Source organism: Hyaena hyaena, unplaced genomic scaffold (assembly GCF_003009895.1).
Source record: "Hyaena hyaena isolate Hyena2069 unplaced genomic scaffold, ASM300989v1 scaffold_850, whole genome shotgun sequence".
Classification (NCBI taxonomy): Eukaryota; Metazoa; Chordata; class Mammalia; order Carnivora; family Hyaenidae; genus Hyaena; species Hyaena hyaena.
This window is the reverse complement of record NW_024081482.1, coordinates 196,746-219,418: the sequence shown is the minus strand read 5'-3', so window position 1 is coordinate 219,418 and position 22,673 is coordinate 196,746. Positions and strand designations below refer to the sequence as shown.

General features: G+C 38.5%; 1 protein-coding gene across 2 annotated transcripts in view; it reads right to left on the bottom strand.

Annotated features, from left to right (window-relative positions):
• Positions 1 to 4,648: 4,648 nt before the first annotated feature.
• The window catches only part of ELAVL2 (ELAV like RNA binding protein 2), a 65,889-nt gene continuing 47,864 nt past the window's right edge, over positions 4,649 to 22,673 (bottom strand). The window contains exons 3-6 of one of the 2 annotated variants that reach the window (XM_039219929.1): positions 18,651 to 18,804; positions 14,912 to 15,137; positions 5,999 to 6,037; positions 4,649 to 5,365 (exon numbers count right to left, since the gene is read on the bottom strand). In XM_039219929.1, the coding sequence (XP_039075860.1) occupies positions 5,035 to 5,365; positions 5,999 to 6,037; positions 14,912 to 15,137; positions 18,651 to 18,804 (750 nt within the window). In that variant the 3' untranslated portion in view covers positions 4,649 to 5,034. The remainder of the gene's footprint in view (positions 5,366 to 5,998; positions 6,038 to 14,911; positions 15,138 to 18,650; positions 18,805 to 22,673) is intronic. The other variant, XM_039219930.1, reaches the window with a different exon arrangement.

The window sequence follows — 22,673 nt, the reverse complement described above, 5'->3', positions numbered from 1 at the left end:
ACACACACACCACTCTCTCCTTTTCTTTTTAATGTGCTTTGTGCACAGCACTCTTGCTCTTCTTTGTACTGTACGGCTACTTGTGGATGTGAACAAATCCTCTGGAGCACAAGACAGGCTATGTGAGAACAGAGAAGCACGTGTCATCCAAACACTTATGTCTGTCCCTCTGAGACACTGTATACTGCAGAGGTTCATGCTTGGTAGCTAGAAGGTATTTGAAAATTTAACACCCGTAAGTATTTCTGGGGGTTAGTATAAACTACTAGATCTTAACCTACATCTTTGTGTAAACTAAAAGTAAAGTTAATATTGACTCTGAGACCCTAAGATTATGATATGTCTTAATTCTAAGTAGAGTAACACCAGTCAGCATACTTTTAATATTCAGGGTATTTCACCATTATTAGTGCTTTGTACTAATTAGAGAGGGCAAGAACATCCAGCCAATTCTTCCATCAACCCAGCTCTTCAGATACACAGTGTCTTATTGTATAAAATAACTTCTATGTTGCTTCAGAAAGGATATGTACAACTTAATGCATATGAAAGCACTTCTGGATTCACTCAATGATACTAATGTCAGAGTAAAAATTACACAAAGGAGCTAATAATCAAATCGAGGAAGAAAAAGCAGAATCTAGAAGATGGGGAAAGCTGGTTCAATTTTGCAAGTTTTAACTGGGCTTTTAGAAACTACAGCAACTTAGCTTGAGACCTGCTCTGGGCTCTCACAGCACTTAGGACAACTGCGGTCACAGCCTTGTGGCTGGTCCGTCCTCCCTTCTAGATGACAGTCTCCAAGAAGTTAAAAGCCACATCTTGCTCATTTTTATAGACTGGGGCACAACACACAGTACACAGATAACCAATAAACCTGTGTTCAACAACCAGAAAAACTTCTATTTCAGAAGGGTGAATTTCAGAAACCCTACATCAACTGGCTGTTATTAATGGTGTAGATGTTTTTTAATCCTTCCAACTCAAGGGAACTGAGCCCACTTCTGGGAATTCTCAAAGAATACAAAGAATAGTAGAGAAAAATGAGCCATTTGAAGCAATGACTGAGACAATAAATGCTCTTTGAACAATAATCATTATGATTTTAGCAATACTTTTGTTTTCTTCTGTTTGAGGTTCCAATATAGTAACAGAGACAAAGGATCAAAACCAATGCCTCCTAAATAGATCTTCTCACAATAAAAGGTATATGCATGTTGTTCTGGAAATATTAAAATTTCAACATACTTATTGAGTCCTGGTTGGATGCTCTGTGCTGACACCCCAGAGCCTGCTTCAGATTCTGTGTCTCCCTCTCTCTCAAAAATAAACATTAAAAAAATAAAATAAAATGTAACATGATGTTAAGATTAAAACTTTATGTCGTTGGCAATCTTAACAGTGAATTGCAATACTCTAGGGTGATTTGCAAGCATAAGGTGGAAAGGATTCTAAGGAAAAAACATTTTTCCTCAAGTATACCAGTAGTCTTATCAACTTCCTTTCCTGAGAATTTTTCCACTATCTGCTCAAATATGAAAGAACTGCTGACATGCAAACCAGTCAAAATACGGATAAGCATACAGGAGGAGAAGGGTGAGGGGAGGATGTTCTGACATCACAAAATTAGAGTATTAAATTCATATAGTAAAGAAGGGGGTATGGAGACGAGATTAATTGCATGTTGGAAGAAAAGGAATTGTCTTGTCACTCAGCTAATCTCTTGACTACTAAGTTGTGAATTCAGGACAATTACTCTTAGAATGGCTTTAAAAAAAAAAAAAAATCCCTGACAGATACAATCAAATCTAAAAGAGCCATTTAGTATACTTCGTAGGAAGAAAAAAATAAAAAAAGCAATTATATCAAATTTTCTTAAGCGCTATAGAAGCTTCTTATGCTTCACATAAAAGATGAGTAAGAAGTATTTGTCTTCCTCCACAGATCTGATAAGAATGTATAACAAGATCTTAACATGCATGAGCAACACAGGGTTGGCTCAGTTTGAGATTTGGACACATATGTTACACATATCAGCCTTAACCTAATGAAAACTGAGCCTCTGATTTCATAAAAGAGTCTCCTGACAATCTGGCACTTGGGCAACAAAAATAAATCTCACACATTAGGAGTTAATCCCATGGTTGAATTAAACCTTTCCGGCAGAAGCAGAATAAGTTATCTTCTTTCTCTTTGGTTTCTCTTTAGCTCATGTAAATGTGTGAGAACAATTCCCATTTGTTAAAAAAAAAAAGGGAGGGGGGAGATTATTAAATTAGAGCAATAGAATGACGTCAGCATCCAATCCAATTACCCAAACTTTACCACTAGCAGATGAAAGCACGTATTCCTATAAAAATTACTAAGTAATATTTGAAAGCTAACTATCAGCAGTGTCATTCAAAAATCTTTTTTTGCACCTTCTACTTCAATTAACATGCTTTTGGAATTCTGACTTTAGATATAACATTGCTTTCAACTAAAGCTCTGAGAGACTCTCTTAACTCAAGAGAGTAAGTTTATTGTAAGTTTATCGGCCTGAGCACAGGAGCCCCCAAAATGTGTATAAAGACCTACTCACCACACTGTTCTTTCCCTTCAACTTTGTTTATTGATGTACTGAACATGAAAAAGTACAAAGAATCCAAACACAAAAGAAAACATGTACAGCCTCTTAAATACTCAACAGAATATATTTTCTATTCCAACAGATGTGAATTAAGTCATACTGTACAACTTCAAATAAATACCAGCCTTACATTTTATTAAGTGCTCTGATAAACACTGTAAAGTGAAGCACAATTTGCATGCCCTCTCATCAATGCCTTGGTTTGCTACAGTAGTATAGGAAAGAAGCACGTAGCTGCTGTTTTCCCGTGAGGGAAACCTTATTTTTTTTTTTAAGTATATACATTTTGTTTTTTAGTTTTTTTTTTTTTAAACGCAGAAGGTTAACTCTGACAATCTAAATGCACCTAAGGATATGAGAAAGTGCTAAGCCAATTGATTTCTGAATAGCATTGAGTGGGTCAGCATGAAAACTCGCTTATTCACTTTAGCACGCGCCTCACAGTATATGTACTGTACTATACTGAAAATTTTTATAACTACAATTTTTAAATAATAAAAAATAAAACTCAACGCAACCGCAAAGATAATGTACAACTATGTTATGCATAGCACATTGCCTGTTCTAAGGGGAAGCATGTGAGCATCTCAGTTTATACAAAAAGCAGGACGTAACTATATAGTTCTCAGTGCATCCTGATGAAGGCATTTTTGCCTTCAGCTTTTTTGAAAATTTATTATAAGCTAGATGCTAATCAGAAAATATTTTGTATTTTTTAAAATTTCTTTCATACATGGTAAAGACTTATTTTATTATTTCCCCAAATAGTGGTTTAAGCATCATACAAAGTTAAATTTCAGTAGCATACAGATATTTATGATTTTTGTATGAAAAATGTAAGGAAATTTGTTCAAAACCTATGGTTATACTCATTTTTTTTACCACAAACATATTTATAAACGAAAATGTAGCATCACCATAAACAGCTGAAGCTAGACTATCTACAGACAAAATTAGCAACAAATCTGATGCACTGTAAATTCAAGTCCTCAGGACAACGAAAGTGATTAAGCAAGACCTCAGGTAACAATGTTAATGCCATTTACAAAGGAAAAAACTGATACAAAAACATTCAAAACCTGAACATCACTTGGCATGTAAGGGAAAAAAAAAATCAAATTAGCTGAAAGGTTCATAAACACAAGGTCTTATTTACATTACACAAAGCTCAGGTGTTAGCCTTGAACGTAACTTTCAAAATACCTTCAAATATATCCAACTCAGATCACTTTTGCCGATTTGCTGCAGTACAAATCATGTGCAACATCTTTTTTCCTTAAGACAAAACAATTCTTCAAACAATACTGCAAGTACATCACTAAACACCATGAGCTCTATCTGAAGGGATTTCTTTAGGAAGAACAGATTTTTTTTCCCCCATCTCTTGGTAATTTAAATTTCTTGCCTGCTCTTATATATTCTTTTGTAAATTTTTTTTATTTGTTTCAAAATCACAAATCAATGTGAGCCACCTATCACATAATAACCAGGATGATCAGACGCTCCACTGGTGATTACAAAAACGAAACCAGCAGTGTTTCCCTCATTGATTCTACTCCTTTCATACAAAGATCTCAAAAGTAGTATTTTCTACATCATAAATCTTTCTAAATTTTCCAACCACTGCAAATTTCCTGGTAAATTTTAAAAGCTCACTAGGTGTCATATGAAGAGATTTCTCAAAGTATTCAAGTCAAAATATTTGTTCCAGGACCAGTAAAAAGTTTCTCCAAATTTTCTTTTTTATAAAAATAGATGCTTTTTTTAAACCCACATCAAAGAGGCTCTTATCTCTTTGGCAAGGTACTGCTTTACGAAAAGTTCTCCAGTATTCTTACAATAAGCGTTTATAATGTAGCCCCCCCCTTCCCCAACCCAAATCATAATTACAAAATAAATACTGTTTTTAACTTCATAAATAAAAATGTAAACTTCAAAATACTTTTCTTAGACATAACAGTAATGCTTTAAATGTAAACCAAACACAAAGCTAATCAGGAAAAGAAATAAAAGGGGGAAAAAAGACACAACCAACTGAAGAATTACAACACAAAGCCTCAATATTTACTCACAGGTTCAAGGCAGTTATGTAAAAAGAAAAGAAATGTCTTCCCTTAGCTGAAACACTTTAAAAGGTCCACCTTCTTCAAAGAAGGCAATAGAATGCAATGTGACAGGTAAAAACCCTGTACCTCTTGTCCATATTCAAACATAAAAGATATTTAAGAAGTTTTAATTCAAATACTAGCAATAAAAAATCTCACATATTTCTTAGGATGCTAAGTAGTCGTTTTATCCCCATCTCAACACTGACTTACAAAGACATTTACTAATGTATAAAGTTTCTCTTAACTTGCCTTTGTTGTATAGTTTTCATATATAAATGGACTGAGGACAAGAGCTCATTAGGCTTTGTGCGTTTTGTTTGTCTTAAAGGAGACCTGCAGTACTCTGTCTCCCAGACGGTATCCATTGAGGCTAGCTATCGCCATGGCGGCCTCATCATAGTTGGTCATAGTCACAAATCCAAAACCTTTGCATTTATTGGTGTTAAAGTCACGGATGACCTTCACGTTGGTGACAGCTCCAAAAGGCCCAAACATTTGCCACAGGATACTCTCATCTGCGTCAGGAGCCAGGTTGTACACAAAAATACACCACCCTGTTCCTGGGTGCCCAGGGATATTAATTCCAGCCAAACTGGTCATTCCATCAATGGTCATTGGAGAAAACCTACTAAACAAAACAGGAAACACACATACGGACACACATACATGCACACACGTATGCGCGCGTGCGCACACACACACACACACACACACACACACACACACACAAATAGAAACAGAGGTTGGTTACAGCAATGGACGTTATTTCTTTTCCCTCTCCCATCCCGAGAGTTTCAGTAAACCTCCCCCACTTCAACAGATACATATAACTATTTGATGTTTCAATCAAGGCTTGCAATGACATGCTCTACTGACGAGATATTAAGTTATGAAATGGCCATTATATGCTGTATTGAAATAATATGACTCATGAAAGCAAAGAAATATATTTAGAATATATTTAGAAGTGGCTTCATGAATTGGGCAGGACTGGGGAGGGGAAGGTACCAACACATACATAAACATGCTATAACGTCGCAGTGCAATACACAGCAAATAATGGGGTTTTTAAAGACCAGGTGGCATCCAGCAGTATAAAAAATATTCCTTCAGTCAACCGTGCTTCAAAAAGCAGCTTTTCATTAAGTTGTACATGCAAAAGAAAACTGAACACAAACTTATGAAGGGGGTCACTCCCAAAATCAAAGAAACTAATCAATTATGGGAAGGGATTATGAGTATCATGAACCTCTATCATTACCTCTTTACTCCATAAGCCATATTGAGCAGATTGTCCAACCTGCAAAACACACATTTAGCAAACTTCAGTTTCTCATTTTCCCCTGGACGTTCAAGAGAGCTGGGTTTATTACTGCCATCTTCCAAGGGGATATCTGCATGTTAATTCTATGTGAAGTCTCAAAATTTTGGGTTTTTTCATAGTCCTGAGAGAATGGGTACCCACTGGCATAAGACACTAGTTTTTCCAACAGATACAGTTTATGGCTACAGTGCTCAGTGCCACACAGGGAAAATGGTTGTGGTCATCTGAGGAAACCAGGGAGGAAATGTGGAGGCTCTGGAACAGTTAATCTTTGAGCTCTCACCTACTGCCAGGTAAATTCTAAGTGCTGCAAATGCACCTACATGTACTTCATACTACTGTTAAGAAAAAAAAAGAAAAAAAGAAAAAAGAAACAGGCCCCAAGTGGAATCGCCTGTGGAGCCCCATGTCAGCAAACCAAGACTTGATATCTAATAGTAGGTTCAAGAATATGAACTTTAACCAGTCCATCTGGAACTACCTGGTTAGCTCTAGTGAGGTAATCTGCTGGAAAGACCCCCACCCTTCCCCCAAAGGAAGGGGACCCTGCCTGAAACAAACCACTCTGTTAGAAACCTCTCTTCTCCTGCTCCCTTCTCCCTTTAAAAGCCACCCATTTTGTATATAAAAAAGCCTTCCATTTTGTACATCTCCTTGGAGCTCCTTTGTTTGCTAGGTGAAATGTTACTTGATCCATGAATTGTTCAATAAAGCCAATTTGATCTTCACATTTACTCAGCTGAATTTTGCTTTTTAACATTAATTTTCATAGCTCTATTGGTCCCTGAATATACCAAGGCACCCAGAGTAAGTAACTTGCCTAAGACCATAGGGCTAGTAAATGGTGGTACCAATATTCCATAATTTCCTTTCAGTCTACCAATTGTGAAGGACTTTTATTTCTTACATAGTGGTATATTACAGATAAAAAGAGCCTTGCAGAGAATAGCAGCTAAATCTGCCATTTCTCAATGTGCTCAACTAAAGTCCAGAGAAAGACAACAGACTCACGGCTCCAGCAGGCAACAGGGCAAAGAGTTCTGACCCTGAGACTGATGCTTATTTTGACTCTGCCACAGGAAGTGTAGCCCTACTCAAGGTGTTAAGTAGCCAGGTAGAAACAAACCAACCAACCTGAGCTTCCCTTAAAATTTTTAAACTAAATAGTTGGGGGTGGGTAGGTACTCTGTAAACTCCCCATCCTTTTCCTATTTCAAAACTTAAATTGATTTTATAATACTTGATTCTTCTTTGTCAGTTTCAAAGAGTCCATTCTCACGTTCCAATTTCCAGAATGCATACCAATTAATTACGTGTTTAGAGGATGCAGGCATAACTTAATTCATCGTAGCCAGACCACCTTCAACGGCTGCAATGTTTGATACTGTCCAAAGTAAGACTGTGAGGCAGGAGGAAAAACTGTTTTTCCTTCTTTTAACACCTATGAAAGGTTAAGTATGAAAAATGTCTCAACATTATTGTCTGACCTGTGGCCTGGAATGGGGGCAATGAGGCTAGGGCACACTTGAGAGAGCAATTCCTTCTCGTTTTATAAAAGCCAAAAAAAAAAACCACAAACAAACAAAAATATCTCTTTCTGGTCTTTTGGAGTTGGAAAAAGAATCTTCATACATTCTTATTCCCAATCACCCCAGGGCATTTTGTGTGCTTTGTGAAAACAAAGAAATAACTGAGCTGATGTAATTCAAAGTGTAAGGGAAGAGAACAAATCACAATGACAATGGACCCTCATTTGTGTGTGTGTCTCGTCCCAATACCCTCTCAGGAGCTGGGACGCGGTGTGCCACTGTGCCACTGCGCATCAAGCACAGGCCTGGATCATAGCAGGTTTACAACTACCTGGTGATGAATAAAGCAATAAGGTTACCAATACTATCCTTAACTACTTAATCCAGAATGAAAACTATCAGGAGGGCTGGTTGGGGAGCTTATCTGAATCTGCAAGGAGAAAGCACATATGTGGAAAGAGTACATAGGGGGGAAGGCTTTGTATGTCAAAGATGCCATGCCTTTATAATCCAAAAAGGAAAGGCCAGGAACATCACAACTAAAGATGCATACAAATTAGTATCACCAGCCCTCAAGTAATCTAATACAGATAATTTCATACAATTGCTAGAATGATCAATAAAGAACGTATTTGGCATAGGACACTTGTAGAAAAGAAGAGCATATTGAAGTCTCCATCCAGAATGCTAAAGGGGCCAGATGCAGAGACACCTCATCGATTCACTCAAAGTAGTGTTAAGCCTTCTCTAGCGGTCCAGGCAGGGACTGTCATACTCTGCCTCTATCAGCTTATATACCAACCCACAACCCGAAGTTCAGAAATGGAATCTTCTAAGTTTCCAGTATTTTCAAGATAAGGTAATAACCAAACCTACCCCAGGAGTGAATTCCACATTTTAGAGAATCCAAGGATTCTCCAGGCAAGAGGCCCAGGATCTCGAAGGACTCTCTCAGTGGGCCTCATATATGACCCACCTGTGAAGTCCTACACTGTGACCTTGACCACTTATTTCTTTACTTATATTTCCAGGAAAAATTCAGTCCTTTGGAACTTAAGCCAAGTTTTCTGTCAACCTCCCCCCCCCCCCGCCCCCACAATCTCTTCCCACCATCTCCCTCTTCTCTCTCACATCCTCTATTAACAAGGAGATCAAGGAGGAGGACAGGATCTAAGAAACAGGACCTAGGCAGTGCTGAAAACTCCAGCCTACATGTATTTGGACCTAGCTTTTTCCCCTATCTTTTGGTGCCACATGCTGTTTCTCATGGGAGCTAGGAGAAAGCAGTGGGCACTCCACGTAGACACTGTGCACCCCAAACCTTGTAGCAGTTGGGAGACTGTAAATGTGGCAATTTCTCTTGCAATTGCCTAGTTTACAGGTTTCTCAGACACAGGACCACTTTTACTGTCCAGAGTTATACATCTTTGCTGGTATGTCCAGAGCTTAAGGGCAGACATTTTTTTTTAATTTATTTTTTTTTAATATGTGCTCATTTAAAAACAGAAGCCAAGGGGCGCCTGGGTGGCTTAGTCGGTTAAGCGTCCAACTTTCGCTCAGGTCATGATCTCGCGGTTCATGGGTTCGAGTCCCGCGTCAGGCTCTGTGCTGACTGCCAGCTCAGAGCCTGTGTCTCCCTCTCTCTCTGACCCTCCCCTGCTCACGCTGTCTCTCTCTCCTAGAAATAAAAATTAAAAAAAAGTAAAAAAAAGTAAAAACAGAAGCCGATTTTTAATGGTGACCTAACAAGTTAGTAGCCTCCAGAATGATCCAGATAGTTGTGAATAACGATTAACCACAGTGTGACAAGAAAATATTAGAATCCATTAAAAATATGCTTTTAACCTTCCAAATATTCTTGGAGCACCTGCCTGGCTCAGTTGGAAGAGCATGTGACTCTTGATCTTGGGGTCTTGTAAAGATTAGTTAAGTAAATAAACTTAAAAAAAATCCTTTAGGGGCGCCTGGGTGGCTTAGTCGGTTAAGCGTCCGACTTTCGCTTAGGTCATGATCTCACGGTTCGTGGGTTCGAGCCCCGCGTCGGGCTCTGTGCTGACTGCCAGCTCAGAGCCTGGAGCCTATTTCAGAGTCTGTGTCTCCCTCCCTCTCTGACCCTCTCCTAGAAATAAAAAAAAAAAAAAAAAAAATCCTTTACTCAAATTTAATTGAATTTAACTCAGCCTTGCTCAGTCCCTATACTTTCCTGAGGTAAGCTGGAATAGTCCCCAAAAAGGACAGCGATACTCTTCCCCTGTTCTTCGGCTTGGACGTAATCCACTTTACAAATAACACATTAAGTGGATTTGGAGGATTAGATAGGGAACCCTAGCTTTAATTAAAATAACCCTCGAAGAAGATGTAGCTTCAGAAATATTTCTATAAAAATCATCATTGTCAGAGTGAGGATGACACCAGTAAGTGAAGCCCAAGTAAATAAAAACAAGGAAAGCAGAGTATTTCTCCTACTCTTAGTACAAAATACATTATGAGGTTATACACAAGATAATCCAACATGTCTCACTTTCATGAAATCAGACATGAAGTTCAAAATTATCAAGATAATTTTATGAATCTTGCTTTAAAGAGATTATTTATTAAAATACTGGGTAAATGAAATGTAAAGCAAGTCAGCATGCTAATAAGCAAGAAATTTCATATATTGTTTATTTCATTTTTATTCTATCTTTATTTCCTGTGTTTGACTAGCATTTATGAGTTGATGAATATAATCACACAAGCCCGTGATCATACAATTTATGAAAACATATACCGGGGATACAGGAACAAAAATTTTTCTAGCGGTACAAATAAAACTCAGACTAGGCCATATTTGGAATAGAACATTATATTAGGTAAAGCATACTGATTTCAGAAGAGAATAGAAAAAAGAAACCTGCTTAGCTTCTAAGAAAATTAACTGTGACTATGGGAAGGCCCATGCAAGTCAAAGGGGAAATGTGACTTCAATTAAAGTCAGAAATAAAAATATAGAGATTACCAGTGGGTAAGAAAGTGAAATTATGAAGCCTACAAATAATGGTTCTCAAAACCTCTCCAAAGCACTGGTCCAGATCTGCTTTGCAGTTAAACCACAAGATCATCAACTTACCCCTTGTCCAATTAGATGGCATCATCTATCCTCTACGATAGGATACGACTCAAGAGGGCTGATATCAGTTTCTTCCAAAAGGAAATCACGATAGTACAATCAGCATGTGCCTTAAATGCAACACAAGTGCTGATTTAAAAGGCTACTTTACAAATGCATAAAGGCTTATGGAAACAGGCACACAGGCCATTAGACTAGATCACATTCAATAAAATTAAAGCTGCTCCACAAGAAGAGAGATGAAATATTTGGCTGAAAGCTTAATTTAGACATGGTGTCCCAAAAACATATTTAAGGGACTTGAATTATACTATCCAATCCAAATAAATAAGGATGGTTTTATTTTGAAGACTGTAGTCAATTAAATAAGCATGTTAGATCAGCAGTGTTCAGTTAAAGTAACTCTCCATTCATATGGGTTAACTGGGTCATAAACTTCATAAGCCCACTTTTAAACTTAATCCTGGGGTGCGTCGGTGGCTCAGCTGGTCAAATATTCGACTTCAGCTGGATCATGATCTCATGGTTCATGGGTTCGAGCCCCATGTCAGACTCTGTGCTGACAGGTAGAGCCTGGAGCCTGCTTTGGATTCTGTGCCTCCCTCTTTCTCTGCCCCTCCCCACTCATGCTGTGTCTTTCAAAAATAATAAACATTTAAAAATGTTTTCATAAAAATAAACTTGACCTTTATTGCATGGGTTTTAATTTTTTCTGACCTTAAAAGATATGGTACATTTCAAGAATATTAAAAATATCCTTGACTATTGTTATAACTTGTATTCTCCAATCTCTCTCAAGGTACTATGACAACATAAAAAACAGTGAGAAATTCTCTAAGTATTTGATGGAAGGTGACAAACTGAAAGCTAAGAACATTAGGAACAGATGTTAGGAACAAAATATTTCTGTAATGATCTAGACTGAACGAGAGAAGAGAACAAGCAAGTCAATGGTCTTTATGAAGACAAAGAAGATTCAACATTAATTCAACCGAAGGGGGTGGGGGGAATCAAGTAATGAAATCCAAGTTTGTTTGTTTTTTTAATATTTTTATTTATTTCTAGGAGAGATAGAGACAGCGTGAGCAGGGGAGGGTCAGAGAGAGAGGGAGACACAGACTCCGAAACAGTCTCCAGGCTCTGAGCCGGCAGCCAGCACAGAGCCCGACGCGGGGCTCGAACCCACGAACCGCGAGACCATGACCTAAGCGAAAGTTGGACACCTAACCGACTAAGCCACCCAGGCGCCCCAAAATCCAAGTTTTTAAAATACTAAAGGAAAGCAACCAAACACACATCAGGTGAAACCTGAACTCTAGGAGTAAGACTCCCAATGTCTTCTAACACGTAGTCTAGAGCAAACACTTTCACTGAGCTCAAAGACTAGTTCATAACTTATCATCTAGACAGAGATTATGGGAGGAAAAGATCATAGGGCAGTAGAGACAAGAGTCAGGAATCCGAAAGGACAATAAAAATCATCCCCAATTCCTAAAACCGAGTTTCCCTTATAACAGACAACTCTCATTCCCCTTTCTCCAGAATTTCTTTTTCTAGGAGTTGGGGAAACAAAGAATTTCAAGTTGGTAGAATATGGAATAAAAAGATAAAAGCAAAAGATGGGCAGAAATATATTTAGCAAGATAATAAACTTGACCATCATAACATCCTGGAAAGCTTTACAGAAACACAAGTAAGAAGCAGAGAGCAGGCAGGGAGTGGGCCGGGTGGGTCTGTGAGCAGATACAGGAGTCACCAGCCTCCTCTGGGGAGTCCCCTGCATGCCTGGCCATTTCAGTAACAAGGCATTCTCCTGAAGATCCTGTCCTCTCAGGCCTCTTGCCCAATCTTCCTCAGCATTCAATCTTAACCCTCAGAACAGAGTTTTACTTAATAACTACCATAAAACAAATCCAGAGTTTAAATTGGAAAACACCAGAAGTAACCAACAATTTAAAATGAAAACAGCTTTTTATTAACATCAAACATTTTAGGGGCGCCTGGGTGGCTCAGTCGGTTAAACATCCAACTTCGGCTCAGGTTATGATCTCACAGTTCGCGGGTTCGAGCCCCATGTCGGGCTCTGTGCTGACAGCTAGCTCAGAGCCTGGAGCCTGCTTCAAATTCTGTACCTCCCTCTCTCTCTGACCCTTCCCTGCTCACGCTGTCTCTCTCAGAAATAAATAAAACATTTAAAAAAAATTTTTAATCAAACATTTTAATATTTTCACAGGGTTGAAATCAACCAGTAAGTCTCAAAGAACCTTCTTGTCTGTAAGCTCAAAACTCTTTTCTAGGCCCCAAAGAGCTCTGAACTTAACTGGATGGGCTGTCCAGGAAACACGTCTAAAATCCCTCACATGTGTCTGTGCAAAATTTTCAGAAAATATTATTCACTTAAGATGCCACAGAGAAAAACTATAGGCAGAGCTAAAAAATGGTTTTGTGAGATTTCTTTCTCCACAAGGGCAAGCATCAAGCTGCTTCATGCATCCCTCCCTGCAGCCATGGCCACTATCATCCACCAAATTCAAAGGTACCAGGGTGTACTGTCTGACAATGACCACCCCCCCCCCCCTTTTTATTCCTTGCTAAGTTAAAACAGAGTAAAAGAAGGCTCAATTGATTGGGTACCCAGTCATCCGGTTCTAAAAGGAGCCTTTTGACAGTACCACCTCTACTCCCAGGGCAAAAGCTACCCTAAGCAGGAAGTGAATATAGTGTTTATGGCAAATTTCCTTCTCACGCCTCAAGTGAAACAATTGAGTATTTTTTTTTTTTAGAGCAGATATATGACTGATTTTATCTCCACTCTTTTTAGCACTCTCAATACCCCAAAGAAAAAAACGCATGTGATTTAAGTTCAAAAACATAACTCTTTATTAAGCTACGTTTGTAATCCTATTTTTAGTAATTGACTATTCTACCCATGCGAGGAAAGAAAGAAAACTGATATGCATTGGGATTAAAAAGAAAAAAAAAACATGTAGCATGGGGTTAGATGGAATTATGACTGCAGTATACCATATGGCCAAAAGGATATTAAAAAAAAATGTTCTGGGGGAAAAAAAAACTGGGTGACTTTGCTTATGAAACCAGAGCTTCTTTGTGCTGTGTTTAAAGTCTTAAAGTCACGGTTCTCACATGCAGATTAGAGATGTTTTTAATATTTTTTTCTTCAATAGCTTACTGTCAAGTTGGTTTCCATATAACACCCAGTGCTCATTTAAAATGACTCTTGATTTGATTGTTACCCCAAGTTTAAAATAAAATTTGAAAAACTGAAATATTTACGCTTGTCTACAAGATAGAGTACTTTCTTTGGGCTGAAGATGCAGAGTCATTCTATAGACTATACGGGGTCTGAAAACTACCACCCACAGGCCAAATCCAGACTGCCATCTGTTTCTGTATAGCCCAGGAGTGAAGAATGGCTTTTACATTTTTTAAAGAGTTGTTTAAAAAAAAAAAAAAAAAAAAGATCTATATGCAACAGAAACCATGACCCATAAAGTCCAGAATATTTACTATGTGGCCCTTTACAGAGGAGACTTGCCAGCCCCTACAATACTAGAAATAAAATTTTAAAAGGTGAGGGGAATCCATTTGTAGAAACAACGTTTTCACATAGGTTATATATCCTTAGTGGTGTACATATATTAAGCAAAGTAACTGAAAGAGCTTGGTCTAAAAGCTGAAATACAGGAATAATATCTTATCACAAAAAAAAAAAAACTAAAAAGGGGAAATCAGAAGCCCTGGAAACAGAAACTACCCTGCATCCTGTAGGTCAGGTATATAACCTGCACTATGGGTGTTCGGGGCTAGATGGTTGCTGCTGTCATGAGCTATACTGTGCACTGAAGGAGATTCAGCAGCACCTCTGACCTCTACCCATTAGATGACCATAGCACACCACACCCAAGTTACATCCACATAAATGCAGCAGACACTGCCAAATGTCTTTTGAGGGGCAAAATTATTCCCCAGGTGAGAATCACTGGTACAGCTCATTGTCCTTTTTTGTTACCATCTTTAATACTAGCATAAGACACTGCACCCCAAATAGGTTTTCTCTGTGCCCATAAGAAAAAGAAAGAAAACAACAACAACAGTAACAGCAAAGCAGAGACCCTATCAGTAAAAGTACTTCACAGTGAACCTGAGAGTTCAGAGTTGAGTAGCTGGGCATGAGAATCAGACCAAACTTACCTAAAACGCTGTGCCTGCTGAGCTAGTGGTCCTGGATACCTTCTGTTTGGAGACTGGTACAGCTGGGAAAGGATGGCCTGATTGGTTTTTTGGCTTGGATTATTAGCAAACTTTACAGTGATTGGCTCTGTGGCACCAGGCGGTTTCTGGCCATTTAGGCCTTTGATAGCTTCTTCGGCCTCAATCCGCTTGTCAAATCGAATGAAACCTACACCCCTTGATATGCCTATTGGTAGATTTGGGTAAAGATTTAGGAAAGAGGGAGCAGAAGGAGAAGGGAAGGAGAGAAGAAAGGATAAATTAATTTTTCCTTAAAAAGAAGTTTTCACCTACATGTAACATCTGCCACAAAATCACAGGAGGAAAGTTTTACCTTACCTCAGTAGCAATTCAGTCTAGAATCACAATTTGGTATTTTTTAATGAAGTCATCTACACAATCTGAATACCCATTGTTACCTGCCTACCAATAAGCCAAGAAAAACAGAAAGCACACAAGTATGTCCCTATCTGCTGCCTTCTCTCTCCCTCATACACTCATTCTCTTTAATAATGTCAATAGCAACATGCCCGAGTTCCAGTTCTCAAATTATGCTGTTGGATAAGCAGCTCAAAAATTCATGAAGGACACAGTAGCTTCCTTTCTTATAAGGAGAACAAAACCAGGCATTTGCTAAAAATGCTACAAAGCTAAGCTAAAAATATAACACAGGGATAGAAAGATATTACAGCCAAATTTTTAATAATAAAATTCTACTTAATAATATTACATAGGATGCTGGCCCTTTAAGAAAGTGTCCAAGGAGGGTTTTCTGCTTCCCTGAAACTTCCTCCACAGCTTTTAACTAGAGAAACAAAACATGGTGAAAGACAGATAAAAGAATACCTACATTTTTAAATAAATAAAATAGAAATAAAGCCTCAAAGCTTTCTAGCTTTAGCAGTATTACTCCAATGGAAATGCCATTCTCTGTCTCATGTTCTCCTCACTCTGACAGACAAGAAAAGGAAAGCAGAGAGACGGCCAAATACCTGTCCAGCTTCTGAAAAATGGCAGACAAAAACCCAACCCATTCCATTTAATTAGCTTAAACGGGTAGCTGAGGCCAAGCCATAGCTGGCCATCCGGAGATAAACAGTTGCAGGGAAATACTTTCTTGGCAAGCAAATTGGTACTAGCCATACCAGCTAGGGACTAGTAGCTAGAAAAGTCTAGAATAGGCCGAGAAAATGTACTAGACCACCATGATTTATAGGAACCTTAAAAAGTAGTTAAGTTCTACGTGCTTTACAATTAATACTATGTAAGTTCAATGGCTTAGAATTTTATTCTAAGTGGACAGGCATTTCTTCCATATACATTTGTGTCAGCCCATACCACTTTTCCCTTCTCACTTAAATTACAGAAGTTGTGCATTATTACCACCTGATGGCTGAATAACAAAATTGTAGGGTTTTATTTTTCATTTCAGGTAAAGTGAATAATTTCACCTTGAAAGTCTTAAGTATAAAAATAAAATGCTGAAATGACAGCAAATATATCCTTTCTTATCCACTAGGGTGAAGAATAACCCCTAGAACTTAACTATTCCATGAGGAAAGCATTAGATGAGCAATGCCATAGCCTCTACAAAGACTGAGTCATCTCAACCTGAGCACGCACCAGAATAACCCAGAAATCTGCATTTCTGGTGAAGTTCCAGGAGGATGCTGATCCTGCAGGAGTAGGACCACATTGGAGAACCAATGACTAACCCAAAAGAGACGAAATAAGTCTACTTGGGAGCCAATGTACTCAGGATGGATTTGCACTTAAGGAGATGGGCTTTCAGTAGCAGAAGTGAAATCTACTCTCAATTCACCAAGTTCTCATTAAGAATGATTAATTTAAAAAGTGTGATGGTATGAACAAATATAAGGGCATTTCTGTTGCTTTACGCCAATTTATCTAGATTGCTCAACCTGAATTTCTCCTTCACAGATTAGCAGTCTGTGTGATAGAGCACAAGTGAAGGCGCATATGAGGAAGACTATAAAACAGCCATGATGAAAAGACTGAATTTTTACATTCATTCCCTTGACTAAATTTTCTTCATAAAGCAAAACTTATTGGCCATTCTCCCAAACATACATATATGAAGGCAGAGCTCTCTCCACCCAAAATTCTAATGACAGTGCCTCCTATGGACGAGCCCAATTAACAGTGAACAAGAGTGTAACATGGGTTGCTTCTATTCAAACTCACATCAACTCCACTGATCTTCACTTGAAGAATTAAAAACTTGGTCTCATTTTATTCTGTAGTTAATCTAGTGCTTCGTTTTTTTTTTTTTTTTAAAGACTAGAACAGAAATAAATGATATAGAAACTTTAAAACAAACCCAAAAAAAACCCAACAAACAAAAACCCAATAGAACAGATCAATGAAACTACGAGCTAGTTCTTTGAAAAGATCAACAAAGCTGATAAACCTCTAGCCAGACTCATTAAAACAAAAGGAGAGGCTCCAATAAGCAAAATGAGAAAGGAAAGAGAAGTAACCGACACCACAGAAATACAAAGGATTATAAGAGAATGCCCACTGCTTAGTTTAAAAAGAAAACAGACACTGTTATACAAAATGCATCTCCAGGGGCGCCTGGGTGGCTTAGTCAGTTAAGCGTCTGACTTTCGCTCAGGTCATGATCTCGCGGTTCGTGGGTTCAAGCCCCGCGTCGGGCTCTGTGCTGACTGCCAGCTCGGAGCCTGGAGCCTGTTTCAGTCTGTGACTCCCTCTCTCTCTCTGACCCTCCCCTGTTCACGCTGTCTCTCTCTCTCTCCTAGAAATAAATTAAAAAATATTAAAAAAAAAAATGCATCTCCTTCGGTGGTATTATAAGAGAGAGAGAAAAGGAGAAGGAAAACAGGGAAAGTAAAAGAAAGGAAAAGAAGAAACACGAAGAATATTAAAGAGGAAAACCTGTCTATATTTTCCCCAAAACCTTAATGTGACTGCTGGAGTATATGACCCTACAGCTAATTTTTCCCACTCCTTATCATGTTGCTCTATTTTCAGTAGGTTTTTAAAAAAAATAAAGTTTTTATAATAGAAAATTATCATTTGTTTTTAAAATCCATAATCAAATCTATGTTGCTTTTCTTAAAAGCTTTGGAAGAAGAGATCCCTTACAAACAAAAGTTTTAATAAACCTATCAGTCTTCTCGTTACGATTTGGCCAAAAGATCCACCAGGCATAAAATGTTTTAACATTCAAAACGTCAACCTTTTACACATGCCCATACAACCCAGCATGGTCCTGGAAACCAGCCTGAACAGCCAGTGTGGACACAGTGTCACCTTCCTTTAGAGAACTAGGTGCTATATTCTACTGCATTAAGCTATGCTTTTTACAAAAAACAAGACAGCTTATTAGGAGGAGTATTTTATGGAGAATGGGGGCTTTTTTCACGCAGCAGCTTGGAAAAAAGGATTATATCATCTATAAATTTATTACATGCCATAAAACAGGCTTCGAACTTGCCCCTTCGGGGTGGAAATGACTCAAGCTCGCTCACTTCACTCCACAATCTATTTTTATCCATGCATATTTATGAACAATTCCAGCAGAAAATTGCATTTTCTGGTCCACATATACCTTTGATATGTTCTAGAGACAAGACTGATGTATGGAAAGGCAGAATATTTCACAATCTGCCACTCAGAAAATGTCAAAGATTGTCTAGAGCAGCTGCTTACTTACCAGTGACCTGGTCAACAAGAATACGAGAAGTAATGATGCGTCCATATTGTGAAAAAAGCTGCTCCAACTCCTTCTGGGTCATTGTTTTTGGAAGTCCACTGACGTACAAATTCGCATCTCTGATAGAAGCTGAACTTGGGCGAGCATAGGAAACCTGGAGAAGGAAAATGAAATTAAGCATCTACACGCACTCAAGTTACCTCCCTTCAGAAACTCAATGACTGCCTAAAGTTAGTTAGCAGCTTTTCCCTACGGAGTACATGACAAATATAGATGTTAAAAAGTCATGCATTAACCATTTTATTCATTCCTGGAGAAATGCTCAACCAATGGGAAATGCTATTCCCTAAGGTGAAGAAAAGAGATCGTATTTATCTCTAGATTTGCAGGTTTTCAAAATAAACCAGTGGTGCACATGGCACAGTACTCAGGTAATAGGATGTCCTCAACGGGGCCAACCCCCAAAGCTAAGTATGTAGGCTCAATCGAGTAATTAAGTTAAACTCTAAATTCATTTGACACATTTGTCTGACCTGTTTTTAAGCCTCTCCCATCTCTGCAGGTGGTGGTATAAAGTTTCTAAAAATTTACCCTATTATCACTAAGTATGCTTTTCTGATTCATTTCAAAATAGCTTTTTATTATCCCTAAACTTCTAGAAATTTAAGTATATGAATGAGCTGTATCCCTAGCTATTCTTTGTCTATTGTCTTCTTGTCCACAACGCTCTGTAACTTTTATTTTCTAAAAAGTCCTAAGTCCCTTTTACTGGCCTTAACTACCATTTTATGTAACCTTTCAAAAAGCTTCCCTGTCTTTAAGATATAGTGTTCAAAATTCTACAAGGATGGAAGACAAAGTAAGTCTGCAGGTATTCGTTTATGATCAACATTCTTCACGTAAGCTCCATGCACTAAGGAACCAACTCTCACTACGATCACTGTTATCCTCAGTATCTTGGCATATGATAGATGTTAGAATATGTGCTGAGTAAAATCAATCTAATAACCCAATGATCCTGTGGGCCCAGAGCAAGCTGGCTAGACCATAGGATTTAAGGGACAGTTCACACAGTCATCGAGAGCTTGCCCAAAACATAATCGACAGCTCTTTGCCTACATCTTTCTCTGACAATTTTCAGACAGCTCTGAATCTCATGTGCTATTCCTGACCACATTCCCTCTAGTTTAATTCTAAACTTTTCTGAACTACCTAACTACAAGGTCACCATATAGCCTCCATCTTTCAGATCATTCATAAAAATAATCAATGGGTCTAATTCAGATCGATTTGCTCAGGTACCATAACTTGAAAACTTGTACTTGCCACTTTCATCTACTGAAGTATCCACCTTTAATATAGTCCAGTGCTCATTTCAAAAGCAGAATTTAAAAAAATATATTTTCAATTTCAACAAGCTTTTAGTATCTTCAAATATATTCTCCATGGTTTAAATTATGCCCAGTGTTATCACCATTTTCTTTTTGGCTTTTCACCAAAAAAAAAAAAAAAAAAAAAAAAAGTAGCCAGCTTTATATTACTTAATAAAAACGTCTTGCTATCTTTCATCCCTACCCCACTAGTGTTAACATTTAATACTCTTATCCTTTATTCAACAAGTTTGCTCATTAACAAGTGAAAACACACCTGCAGGTCCAAAGGCTGTATTTGAAGTTACATGAGCACTGTCCGATGCTACAGACATAAGGAATTTGGAAGAGTGGTAGAGCACTGAGAGATAATTACTCACATGCACTTTTTCTCTATGCCTAAACACTTAGGAGTGAAGATTGAGAAACTTAAATGTAAGTGAAAAATATGAAGGAAAATCCCAAGTGATCATCAAAATAATTCAAGTGGGACCTAGTCCTGGGATTGCTATAAACTGAGATAAACAAAAACAAAAAATAAAGCAAATGAATTACAGATGCCCCCAGTGATACGAAAACATGAATATCCTACTTCTTTTCTAAAGTACAATTCTCAATTAAGAGGTTAAGCTACAAATCCCACCACTTAAACTCTTGCTTTCAGAGACTGGGAGCTCTTGGCAAGGCAGCTGTTAGTCTGCTTGGGACCATGGACTGAAGTGTTCTCTTTAGGAAGAACCACTTCCCATGGGCAACTGAATATGCATCTGTACGTTCTCCCTTCCAAGGGCTGAGGAAACAGGCCGTGGAGGCAGACAGCCACTCCAGGAGCTCAAGCACGGCGTGAGGAAGTATAATGGTGGTTCTAGGTGACAACTTTCTAACCAGAGTGCCTGGGCTCAAAACTACCTTCGATTCATTAAGGCTCTGCGAAGTTACACACATTTAAGGCTATTAGCATGTAACCATACCTCCTTTGCAGGATTATTAGGAATCTTAATAATTTCTAATGTACACAAAATTCTTGCACAGAACCTGAAAACCTAGGTGACTATAAACATCATTTAGCTCTATATGCATCTGAGAAAGACACAGACCATTAAAACTGAGAGTAACCTGAGTCCATTACTGTGTTCCAGAATAATTTACTCATGCAGTGACATTTACTGCTCTGTGCATTTCAGAGGAGTGTGGGCGGAGTGTTTTAAAAGTTATCCTAAAATATATTTAGGAAAACGGGTTTATATTTAGTGCTTATATAAAAGCTTTGAAAACATACTTGGGTCAGTTATGTTATCTGTTTTTTGTTTTTTTTTCTCCCCCCTTCAATGTCCGGTCTCAAGTTCACCCTGCTCCTTTAATTTCTAGCCTGTATTGACTAGATTTTATTTTCTGTATTTTTGATGCTCTAGCATCTGGGGCCTTGATATTGGAGAGACTGCCCCTCCAGAGATAGCTACTTCTTGGAGACAGTAAATGACTCTCCTGTGAGCCTGCCTTCAATACATAAACAAAGCAAACCCACAACATATCTCATTTATCAAATTCTCACATAACAAGCCTATACTCCCCATCCTAAATCATCCCAGGGCCAGGTGCCTGACAGCTAGGAACCCCCACTCCCAACCTAGAGCCCTTCAAAATAATTCAAATTATCCAATGCTAAACTCAGCACACCTAACCCGCCTCACCCTTTCCTTCCCACTGGGAACTACAATAAAGGCTCTGGACAACACACTGCCTTGGTGTCTCTGCCTCCTGATCATCCTTGGTACTTCCCCATGTGGCCCTACATGTCATGTTATGCCCATTTCCTTTTTTTTTTTTTTTAAGCTTATTTTTGAGAGAGAGAGGAAGAGAGGGAGGGAAACAGAGGGAGAGGGAGAGAGAGGAAGAGAGGGAGGGAAACAAAGGGAGGGAGGGGGGAGTGAGAGAGAGGGACAGGGAGATGGGGGAGAGGGGGAGAGAGGGAGAAGAAGGGGAGGAGGAAAGATAGAGAGAGAGAGAGAGAGAGAAGACAAGGGGAAGAGACTGAGGGAGACAGAGAATCCCAAGCAGGCTCTGTGCTGTCAGACCAGAGCCTGATGCAGGGCTCCATCTCACGAACCGCGAGATCATGACCTGAGCCAAAGTCAGATTCTTAACTGACTGAACCAATGAGGAGTCCTCACCCCATTTCTAAAGATCTGTAACTATAAACTACTTCCTTCATAACCATAATTTCCATGTCAGCATATCCTACCATACCTGATTAAAACAAATCCAGGGTACATTTTTAGAACACAGCCTCATTAAAAGGGCTCCAAGAACCAACAGTAAGCCTCCTCAAAAGAGATTTTTTTAGTGACTTTCTCAAAGAACTGCTTCCATCACCACAGGCAGGACAGAAATGAACTATACTACATATGAACTCATGGTAGCAACAATTATTATTTCCATTTAACTTACACTTAGGGGCTTTCAAGACTTGTGCAAAACATTTTCAAGTAGAGTATTCTGTTTGTGGTAGGTAGGGTGCACGTTAGTATTTTATAGCTGGGCAAATAGTATCAGCAAGGTAAGTAACATACTGCTGAATTCAAACTCCAAACACAGGATCCTTGTATCCTTGTCCAGTTTTCTTTCTACCATTTACTATAGTAACTTTTGTTCT